Genomic DNA, 12,080 nt, shown 5'->3' with positions numbered 1-12,080 from the left:
TTGTCCTCAAAGCATCTTTGCTTTTAAGCATTAGTTAGGCATCTCCATTTATCTACGTTAGAAGTCATGGGGTAATTAGGAACTCCTCCCTCTTCCATTCTCACTTCCACAAATCTACCAGGTCCCAAAGATTCTATTGCTACAATATCCCTGAGGATTGCCACTGGGTATGCTGCATGGGTTGCGAGAGGAGATGAAGAATGGACAGCTCTGCCACTGCTGGTGTATTTTAGCACCCTCCTACCTGACAAGCTCTGCTGTAACTGCTGCCTCCTAATGGATTGCTTTTCTCCATCTTGTTCCTCCCATCTCTGCTATTTATAGCCACCATGCTGATTTTTCTTCTAGTAGAGCTGTGTTACTATCTTGCTCAGTAACCTTTCATTATTCCCCACTGCTTATGAAATACAGAATCAATACTTGCAAGGCACTAGGAAGGCCCTAAACATCTAGTACGAATTTATGTATTTTTATGTTGGGTCTTCCAATCCTCGCTCCTGTTCCCCATCTTGCCTCCTTCACTGCATGTTGGCTGTAAACACACCTGGACAGTGAGCACACCTGGACTCTGTGGAAGCAGTCAGCAGGAATCTGCCTTAGCTTCCTTTGTTCTCTCTCCTGTGGAAAGCCTGCTCTCCCCACCCTAATACAACACCCCGGTAGGTGTTTTACTTGATATATTTTTACTAGAATTGTCTCTAATTGCAGAATAATAAATGTTTAATACAGAAAGCTTAGGGGAAAACATCACACATGAATATTACTTTAGTTGTGCCCTCTCTCTTAACACCTTAATAGATCTTGGAATTATTTGCCTCATTTTAGTTGTTTCCCTCATAATTCAATCATTCAATTTTGCATTGATTAGAGGATGCTTGATGTTACAATTACAGACAACCACTGACTTGGACAAACTCCTGGGGGCTGGGTTATATCTCACTCAGCTATACCTCCCTCAGGTTATCAGTTTAAAGTGAGCCAGTGGCTGCAAGATGACGTGATGTCAGTGGTGGGATTGTGGGCTGTTGGAAAATTATGAGGATTTTCAGAGGCTAACCCATTTGCCTCCCTCAGACAGCAGGCCACTTCTGGTAACCTTTAAATAAGATGTTCTGCTCTTAGGACATTTGAGGAGTCTCTTCCAGGCTTATTTTGTGCCTCTAGTTAATATTAGGTGGTAAAATTTTTGCACTTAGACACCTTTGAAAGAATCTTTTTTTTTTAAAGTGTTTGATCGTGGTTCTAAGTTTCTTTCATATTCCTCTAATATGTGAACGCTTACAATAGGTGCATTGAATACTATAAAGATAGTCTCTCTTGAAAGAAATGAAATCCTAGAGGTCTCTGTCTATTTCAATTTGTTTTCTCTAAGGGGTATATTCATGATCTTTGCAAGGTAAGGCAAGTATTACCTTTGAGAGGGGAAGACTGGCCTTAAGCAGAATTCTGATCTGTCTCATTTTTTTGTGACCAAAAATGTGACTCTACTGACTTGATTTGAATTATTTATAACGATAGTGAATAAATTTCCCAGAATATCATATAGTATGATTTAAACTCAAAGACTGGGAAGGTTACATTCACCTTCTAGAAGATCTTTCAAAAACTACTTCTGTTTAAGAGGAAGAGACAATGTGATATAATGTGTATATGGACATTCTGATGGAAGAATCCACCTTTGTCCCACCGAGGTGCTTTTTCTTCCTGCTTTTCTTCTCTCTCATGCCAATTTGTAATAAAAGCCATTCTTTATGGATATATCTAATCTACACTGTTTGTGGGTATTGATGTGTATATAAAATATATGATGGCATGCTTGAAAGATGATGACTGGAAGGCATTTTATTATGTTTATTGCTACATATTAATCCTTACTTACAGAAATATGACATATCTGATAGTAAACATACAATTTCATTATTGGGAAAGGAAAAAAATATATATCTCACACATTTTTAAAGAAGAATACAAAACTGAAATATAGTTAGTGGGAAGACAAGTTGATATTTTCTACTTTATGTAGTAGAATTCAAATTTTTTCACTATTTGAGTTGTGGAGACCCATATAGATTTTTTGGTAAGGGTTAGATATAAATTTTTAGGACTGTTTAGGAGTGATTCATAAAAGCTACAATAGACATTTTGATTGAGTCAAGGACTGTGTTGAGGCATTCTCTGTCTTTGAGTAGTTTATAGTGCAGAAAATATTCCGGTGCCAGGATATGATGTTTTCCTCAAATCTTAGAGTCCTGGCTCTGTAAACATCTGGCTGACCAGCTGTTGCATTTTTTTTTTTTTTAATTTGCTTCTGGTTTTTTTTTTTTTTTTTTTTTTTTTTTTTTTTTTTTTTTTTTTTTTTTTTTTTTTTTTTTTTTTTTTTTTTTTTTTTTTTTTAAAGGCCATTTACACTAGCTATAAACTCTGGACAACTTCAACCCTATAATTTTGACTCTGTTTTAAAATTTTAGAAGGCCAAGATCCTCATGACTCTTAGCCATGTTCTTTGAGCCTTTGTAACAAAACAGCTAGCCAAATTATTAAATAAGTATCTTGTAGATATTTTCAGAGCATATTTCTGGATCACAAATAATTTGGGAATAGGATATTATATAAGGAGGGTTTTTTTTTTTTTCAATTAGACTGAGGCATGGGCATTTGGTGACAAGCCTTTACAGTAAAGTCTAGAGCATTACATTGTGCATCTTTTCTGGAGGCATACTGAGAATATGTTGAATCTTATGGACTCTGTCTGGCTCAAAAAAAAATAGTATAAACAATTGTATCTGAAATTTTGATTATAATTTACTTATTTTACTGGAAATATATTCTTTTACAAAGAAATACATTTTCAATGTAATAAGTAAATTATGAACAATGAAATAAATACAATATACCCAAACATAAGCTTTATCAAGTATTTTGGCTCATAACAATAATATCACTGTTCCAAGAACTACTCTAAAACATTAGAAAATAACCTTTATTTTGGAACAAATAGCCACCTTTTTTTTAAAAAAATGTATATTTTTATTGATTTCAAAGAGGAAGAGAGAGGGCCAGAGAGACAGAAACATCAATGATGAGACTCATTGATCGTCTGCCTTCTGCGCACTCCACACTGGGACTGAGCCCACAATCTCAGTCTCAGCATGTGCCTTGACCAGGAATTGAACTATGAACTCTTGGTTCATAGGTCGATGCTCAACCATTGAGCCAAGCTGGCTGGGCAATAACCACCTTTTATTTTTATTTATTTATATATTTTTTACCACTATTTTTAAAATACAACTATAGCTTCCATTCCCTTGTTTTTTCCTAAGTCACCAATCAACTTAACCCTTCCTTTCAGCCTCACCACGTCACCCAGGGCTTCTCTCACTTGACAACACCATCCTTTTGTAATCTACTTTACTAGTAAGCTAAGCTTTTTGGCTTTTGAATTGGAACAAATCTAAGTATTGATAATACGATTCTAGATGTTTTATTGGCTTTTGAATTGGAACAAATCTAAGTATTGATACGATTTTAGACGTTTTATTTTTTTGTGTTTTTTTTTTATATTTTATTGATTTGTACAGAGAGGAAGGGAGAGAGATAGTTAGAAACATCGATGAGAGAGAGTCATCGATCAGCTGCCTCTTGCACACCCCCTACTGGAGATATGCCTGCAACCAAGGTATATGCCCTTGACCGGAATCGAACCAGGGACCTTTCCGTCCCCAAGCCGACGCTCTATCCATTGAGCCAAACTGGTTTCGGCCGATTCTAGACGTTTTAAATTGAGTCTTTACTCATAAGCGAAATGCTACATTTCAGAACATGTTTACCTCCAGAATGCACTTCATTCTTTCTAACTTTGTTTGCAACATGGGTCCACTTGTATTCAGCAATGAATAAAAAGCCAATGAAAAGCATGTTGCCTCGACTAATTTGCAATCGAGGCTAATTTTGATATGAGGTGGATTTACCGTGAAGCAAAATGAAGTTAAACCCTCAGAGTCTTGCTCATGCAAGATCCTTTCCAAAGTTCTGTACTTATGAAACATTTTACGCTTCAGAGTCCTTAAACCTTAATCTGTCTTGGCCTGATATATATTTTTTAAAGAGAATGCTTATAATCATAATAGTCAGAATACTTTTATTTCTATCAGCAGAAAGAGTTTTAGATGTGATGGCATACTGATGATGACCTATATAGTTGTATGTATACTAGGCCACACCCCACCTGATAATTTGACATAAAAAAAAGAAGTTTCAAAATACCAGGAAAGAAATGAATGTGTTTGTGTCTGAATGTTAATTTTCGTAGCATTGCACTTACATCAATATTTCATTTGGTTAAACACTTTAGATTTGCTGTAGATGACTTTACCTCATTAAATATTCATGTGGATTTTTTTCATAGAGTCAGTTCGAGATAGCTGTAATCTGTAATATTTAAGAACTCAGGCTCAATGGTCATATTAATCCAGGTTTACATGAGCTGCTTCTGCCACCTACTAGCTGGGTGATCTCAAATTCTCATCTATAAAGTGAGCATAATTCTCGTGTCTCTCAGGATTGTGACACTTAAATGAAAGACTGTGTACCACGTCTAGCAAAGAGTAAACAGTTAAATAGTAGCTATTATTATTTACTGGCACTAAACTTTTTAACTCTTTATCTGTAAAAAATATCTTTACTAGATACTTGCTAAGTAGCCTAAATTAGCTTGCAGCAATAGCAGTTATAAATTATTCCAGCTAGTATTCTCTCCCTGGAGGAACAGTTAAAAAACAAAACAAAACAAAAAAAAACCTGAGAATAATGCAGAATTTTTTTACAGCTACTGGGGGAGAGGGAAAAGATTTTTTCCTTGTTTCCCCAGAGGCAGAATTAGGAACAATGATGCAATTTCCAAGAAAGGAAGTTTAGATTCTGTACATGGAATACATTTCAGTCTGCAGTTCCTCAGTACAGAATTGGCTTGCTTGCAGGTTTATAAGAATTATTCATAAAAAGCCTTGGTAATACGTCAGGAAGGGGATACTGGCACACTCCTTTATTGGTCAATGCTACTGTATGAATCTAGGTTTTATCATCTATGTAAAACTTTAACTTCACAGTTGATGATTAATTTATTCAAGTTCTTGCTATAATATATTATTGTAAATTGAGTTTAACTTTGCCAGTTGAAAGGTCAGCTTTCACAGGGCCTTGTGTCCCTCCCTATACAAGCTTTTAGTCACCTTATAGAATTTGTTTGAATACACATTCTCCTTAATAAATTCCAGTTAAAGTGACAGCAAATGATTAAGCAAAATTTTGATAAATGTGTTCATCACACTGTAGTTATAGTGCCCTTTAAATGTAATTTTATATTACTAAGAAGGTTTCTAAATCAAAATATAAAAACCAGTAATGACCTTTTGATACTGCTAGAGTTTTTTTCTAGTATATTTTAATATGACTGTGAAATTGTCTGAGGCTGCAGTACTATCTCCACCCTATTTTTAATAACCATTTGGGTATGTAAATTATGGCTTCCTTCTTCCTGCTTATGTCACCTAGTACACCCCATTTAAAAGGAATGAATGAAATAAATGTTTAAGCTTTTTGCTGTTATTGAATTGCTTTCCACGATATTACATAATAGGAAAGTGTTTGGCATTAATGGCCTGGAATATTAATGTTTTCAAGGACATTAGGTTCCTGGTGTTTGTTTATAGTGGTTGGGGAAGGGAGTACTTTTTGAAAGAAATAAATTGTGTCTCTATGAGAAAGGGTAGTGTGGTATAAGGGATGAACTCTAGCTAAATCTTGGTAGGGTTTGCGCTGTGGAAAGGAAGAGCATTTCAAGGAAGCATATTGGTAGTAAGGTTTGCTTCCATGATGGTCACAAGAAAATTCTGAAAACCATTTTTAATCTACTTGAGCTTATATGTGAGGCTGTGTACATCTGGGCACAATCCTATTAACTGTTTTCAGTAGTTAATATTCTCAGACAATAACAACAAGGCTTACTTAGTGGGCAGAGAATTTCCATGTACTTGAAAAGTAAATTAGTAGGATTCAAATTCTATGAACTAAGCTCTGTAAATCAACTTATACCACATCTTATTTTTAGCCTCAAAAATTAAAAAAGCATGGTTATTGTGAACCCCAAATTTATTTTGAACCTGTAAAAGAGTTACATCTCAATCTGCATATTGTGATTTATTACTTAAAAAGTGGGAAGAGTATCAATAGGAAAGATGTAACTTCATCATTTTGGTTAAAACTGGGCAGAATCTCCCTTTATCATGAATTGTCTCATCAGAGTTGGTAGTGCTCATGAGGATATAGTAAAGGAAGAAGGTAAAACAGAAGAACAATAAAGGATGAAGATAAAAAGATCCAGAGAAGTAAGGAAAAAATAGGAGTGAGATGGAGGAACAAAGAGAACAAAAGAGTTTCCAAGAGGTAGAGTGTATGGCCTGCCATTGGTAATTATATAAAACAGATTATTCCTGTAGTTTTGCAATTCAGATCATTAATTATTTTCCACATAAGGACATTAAAAAGACAGAACTCATACACTCCAATTAACTTACCTTTTGCCTCTCTTCCTCTATTTTTCTTTTTTTTTTAAATATATTTTTTATTGATATTTTTTTTTTTTTACAGAGAGAAAGGGAGAGGGATAGAGTTAGAAACATTGATGAGAGAGAAACATCGATCAGCTGCCTCCTGCACATCTCCTACTGGGGATGTGCCTGCAACCAAGGTACATGCCCTTGACCAGAATTTAACCTGGGACCTTTCAGTCCGCAGGCTGAAGCTCTATTCACTGAGCCAAACTGGTTAGGGCTCTTCCTGTTCTTTTCATTTTGCCTAAACTGGTGAACTTATCATCATCATAGGTTCACACACTGGTATGTGCATGGGAACAACTTGTCGAACATTACCAATCTTAATTTTTAAAATTTAGTATACTTTCTAAGGACACATTAAATCCATTTAATTCTTCATCCAGCCAGCTTTCACAAATGACAGTTCCCAAGATAAGAAAGATAGGATTAAAAAATAAATTTAAATACTTTAAGTGTGTATAAGTATCTATAAAGTAATTATTTCTCGTGATAATTTTAAAGTTTATTTTTTATTGTTGACATTACAGATGTCCGCTATTTTCTCCCTACTTTCTTCTTCTATCCCCAACCCCCACCTTCACCACACTGTCTGGGTCTCATAATAATTTTAAGTAATGAAAAAAGTATAAGTAGTATGTTTATGGAATGATGACTTTGAAAAGTTGTTCATGAGGAATTTTTAAAAATTTTTAATTTTTTTTTTGCTTTATTTATTTATTTATTTATTTATTTATTTATTTATTTATTTTACAGAGAGGAAGGGAGAGGGAGTGTCAGAAACATCGATAGAAACATCAATCAGCCGCCTCCTGCACACCCCCCACTGGGGATGTGCCAGACTGAAATCGAACCTGGGACCCTTGAGTCCACAGGCCCATGCTCTATCAGGGCATGAGGAGTTTTTGATAGATCAACAATATTGCACTTCAACTTAGAACTGTAGGTATGTAGAAGAGAGTAGACTTTTTTAAGGGAGAAAGAACAGAAACATGTCTTGTATTTTCATAACTTTTGAGCTTGTTTCCTCATCTATAAGACAAAGAACAGCATGCTGGTTTAAAAAAAAAAAAAAAAAAAAAGAGTGGAATTCAGCCCAGAACTCTGTTCAAACCTAGCTTCTGGCACAGAACAATTATGTTATGGTAGACAAGTTACTTAACCTGTATGTTAAGCTTCACTTTTGTCATATTTTGCAAAATACACAAGATATCTGCGATGTAGGGTATGTGTTTGACAGAGAAATAAAGATAGAGAGATACAGGGTTACACCGAATACTGGCATAGGGAGCCTCATATGTAGGTGCAACACAAATGCTAAATTTTGTTTTTCTCAGGACTAGATTTCATTTAAGTGTTGGTAGATAGGTCTCTCTCTCTCTCTCTCTCCTCTTCCTGAAAGGCGTTTTGAAACTTGGCACGGACTTTTATGTGAAAAGAAGACCACATCGCAGGGCACACCATCATTTTTGTGACACTTGAACCTGACACAAGAGGTGAGGTCTCTCTGGGGACCCGTCACTGTACCGTTTTTTGCAGCAGGTTCACTGGTTTCTGCCCTGGTGGATGGTAACGGCGGCCGGGAAGGGGTTAAGAAATGCCCTTACTCGTGTCACATGAAGCAGCAGAAATTATCAGATGGAAACAGGAATTGGGAAGGGGACAAGTCTCTGCGGTAACTCCTTGTTTCCCAGCCCAGGCGCCTTCTGCTTGCTTCTTTTGGAATGAGGGGCGTCCACACAGCCCAGCCCGGCAGTGGAATCAGATTTGAATTCCTCCTGGGTGGTGGCCACCAGGAATCCTCCACCCCTCTACCATCTCCTAACGACAGAAGCATTCACACTGGAAGGGCCCCGGGGGTTGAGACAATACTGAGTCACAGGCCTCCTGATTGGACGGCCGGGCAGCCCTTCAGGGGCCAGGCCCCGCCCCTCCCGTGCGAATCGCTGGCCCCGGGAGGGAGGAGGAGCCGGCCGATGCTAATGAGCGGAGTTGCCCGGCGAGCCAGGAACTTCACTCCCCTTCTCAGTGTCAGCACCGCGGGAATTATGCCCCTTCTCTCACCATGAGCTGGCTCTCCAGTTCCCAGGGGGTCGTGCTGACCGCCTACCACCACAGCAGCAAGGATCGGGCCGTGGGGGAGAGCCATGGCCAGGGAGGGGAGGAAGCCACCTCCAGGTAAGCCCTGGCATTGGAAAGCCAGAGAACAACAAAACAAAACAAAACAAAAAACACCCGCTCACCTGCTCCAGGAAAGAAGTGACAGGGTAGCGTTGGGGAAGGGACAGAGGAGGGACCCCGCGTGTGGAAGAGGACCTCCTGCCGACGCAGAAGTGGTTGGCGGGGCTTTTATGAACTTTGCATCCCATCTAGTCCTAAGTCTGAACACAGCCCCCGGTAATTGCTGGCTAAGATGGGTAGGGTAGGGTAGGGTAGGGTAGGGAGGGCTGAGGCTATGGCTGTCAGACTTGTTGCTTAGCAGGTGCATTTGCAAACGCCGAAAGATCGAATGACTGTGTTTGAAACACTTCCTATGAGGTGGAATTCTTGAATGGGCTCAAGGCTCAGCGCTGGAACTGTTAGCTGGGAGAGTGTGCCAACAGCAGGGGGGGTGTTCACTGTACAAGCTGTTGTTGTTAGAGTCTTTTTTTTTTTTTTTTCCCTTTCCCTCTCTCCTTGCTGAAAGCAAACTTCTTAGGCAAAAAGCCCAAAACACTGGCCTGAGGCAGTATGTTTCATATTTTTTTGTGTATGTGGAATTGGGTGTGTGCATGTGTGGGGGTGGGGGGTTTCAAAAGGGATTTTTTTTGTGTGTGTAGGGGGGGGGGCAGAGAAACGTGGTTAATGTTAAATCACTTTATAGCTGGAAAGGACAAATGTTCCACAGACCACTGAGGTGCGAAGTTCCTTTCCACCTGTGTACTTGGTGCTGTTTTCAAGGACTTTTTTTTCCCCCCTCTTCGTTCCCTTAGTGACCTTCTCACTATCCGAATACTTTCACCTCGGCCTTAGATAGAAATGGTAAATATTGGCCTGGACGTTGGCAAAAAGCAAATGCTAACTTGATTGTGTGGGACACTACAGCAGTTGTCAGCAAGCACGTTTCTTCCATGACGTTCAATGTGATAATAAAACCTCCTTTGTTCTTATGTGACTGACTTATGCTTATGCCTTAAGCTGAAATAATGCCTTCTTTCACTTGTTTTAAAAATCCCCAAATTGGGGGTGGGGTGGGGAGGGGAGTACAAATCAAAGGAATGCCTGCCTGCCATGCTCTACCAAGATACCCAGGCTGACCAGAACCTCTCTTCTGTAGCAAGCACAGTGTGTGTTCCATTGAGAATGAATCCATTTCCAAAGACCAGAGGGACCGGCCTCCTGGGCCTTAGGCATATTGCCATTTTATTTCCTGTTGTTTTAAGTACTTTCTGTGAGATCATACAGTGTTTTCATCTATCTTTTATAGAACAGTGGTGTAACCTCTCAGCAGTAAGCAGTCTGTGACCCCAGCCCCATCCCATACCTTACATAACTCCGAGTCCACTTTAACCGTCACCATTGCCAGAACTGAGCCAACTTGGCACCTTTTCCTGTGACATTCTCGTCTGGGTGGTCCGAGGAGCTGAGCTGCATCTTGGATCTCTACTGTGTGAGTGGAAGGAACCTTAGGGAAGTGAGGCCAGACTTTTTTTTTCCCCTTGAGGACTCCAACCCCAGGAATGGGTTAGGTGGTCTCTGGTCTGTGAGTCTGTGGGTCTGTGGGTCTAGGCCTTTGCCTGGGGCTGCGTATCCAGTTCTGGAGGCCTTATCCTGTGTCGGTAGTTCTGCAGCCTGTTGTGGGTTGAGAGAACACAAGAGAGGAGCTAAAGCAGAATCTGGAGGCACTCATGTGGCAGGCTGGGCACTGCTCACGCAGTAAGTGCTCCTGCTGGCTGCCATATTGCTCGTTCATACTGACTCCAAATTCTCACCGCTGAATTTGAGTCCTAGGGACAGTTATGTAGGCCGGAGAAGATGGGAGCTCTGGTTTGAGGGCTGGGAGGAAAGGCAGGGTGGAGTGAGCAGAACCAGTCCCTTAAGCGGGGAATAACTTATCAGATAAGCTTAGTGTTACTTTGGGAGGTACCCTGTTTAGCCTGGAAGGGTTGAGATAGTGCAAGTGGGAGGGAGGGAGTGGATGGAGGGAGGAGTGATTTGAGGGTGGATGGGGTAGGAATTTGACTTGCTGAAGTTGGTGGTGGAGGAGGGAGTGCTTAGGACTTTGGCTCTGGCTAGGTTGGTCAGCCAGTGGGAAGCTGCTCGGCACAGAGTTGATTGTTGATGCCTATTTTAAAAAAAGCTCCCAGAAGGCAAAACCAAACCCAAACAAATACAATTCTTAAAACTAGGGAAAAGTTAGATTCTGTCCTTCCGACTCCACCTCTCCCCACCCCTATCCTCACTCACACTACCGCCTATTGAAAACTTATAGGAGGGAGTGCCTAAATCTAACGTGGCTAATTGCAAGATTTCATCTCTTCAAAATAGTATGAGCTTTGATGAGTTACTTAATCAAACTTTTAGTTTAATAAGATCAACTCAGGTATATGCCATTTGAAAAGTATAAGGGACTATGTGTATGATTAAGGATATGCATAGAAAGTGATTGATTTTTAACCTTACTTTACCAAGTCCTATTTTATTTGGTCTTTGGAAACGCTGAGATAGTAGGGAATTAATCTTTTTCTTTTTTTAATATATTTTTATTGATTTTTTACAGAGAGGAAGGGAGAGGGATAGATAGCTAGAAATGTCGATGAGAGAGAAACACCGATCAGCTGCCTCTTGCACACCCCCTACCGGGGATGTGCCCGCAACCAACATACATGCCCCTGACCAGAATCGAACCTGGGACCTTTCAGTCCACAGACCGACGTCCTATCACTGAGCCAAACCGGTTTCGGCAATCTTTTTATAAGTTATCTGTGCATCTAAAATTCTCTCTATTGCATTAGCCCTCTTGATCAGAAAACATTCATTAGATGCCAGTAAAAGAATTACTCCTACTCTTAGAGCCTCTCAAATATTTACTGAATCCAGTTTTCAATTTTGGGGGGATTACATGTTCCCATTAAAACACTAGGATTTAAAGATACATGCTAATATTAGTTGTTCTGACTTGTACACAGTCAAATGTTTACAAAGGAAACCACTTTATGAGTAGCTATATTTATAAAACTTTATTTACCTGTTTATTTTCAAGCAGGTCTTTTTTTATTTATTATTATTTTAATATTTGGGGATGGCGGTTGTAGAAACCACTTTATTTTTATTTATTTATTTGTTAATCATCACCTGAGGCTATTTTCTGCATTGATTTTTAGAGAGTGAAAGGGAGGGGGAGAGACAGAGAGAGGAGACCATTCATGTGTCTCTCACGTCGACTCTTCTCCCCTCTCACCTCTTGGCCCCCCATGAGGAAGACTGAGCTTA

The 12,080-nt window shown here is 39.3% G+C and overlaps 1 protein-coding gene across 2 annotated transcripts in view; it reads left to right on the top strand.

Annotated features, from left to right (window-relative positions):
• ARHGAP18 (Rho GTPase activating protein 18) overlaps positions 1-12,080 on the top strand; it is a 166,012-nt gene that overhangs the window by 33,133 nt on the left and 120,799 nt on the right. Inside the window, exon 1 of one of the 2 annotated variants that reach the window (XM_036414077.2) lies at positions 8,584-8,786. The exons of the other annotated variant lie outside the window; for it this stretch is intronic. Within the exon in view, the coding sequence (XP_036269970.1) occupies positions 8,674-8,786 (113 nt within the window). The 5' untranslated portion in view covers positions 8,584-8,673. Of the gene's footprint in view, positions 1-8,583; positions 8,787-12,080 lie in introns of those variants that run through there. 2 annotated transcript variants of the gene reach the window in all.

This window comes from Pipistrellus kuhlii, unplaced genomic scaffold, assembly GCF_014108245.1.
Source record: "Pipistrellus kuhlii isolate mPipKuh1 unplaced genomic scaffold, mPipKuh1.p scaffold_m20_p_5, whole genome shotgun sequence".
NCBI lineage: Eukaryota > Metazoa > Chordata > Mammalia > Chiroptera > Vespertilionidae > Pipistrellus > Pipistrellus kuhlii.
Note: the sequence above shows the minus strand (reverse complement) of the source record. Positions and strands in the feature narration are given on the sequence as shown.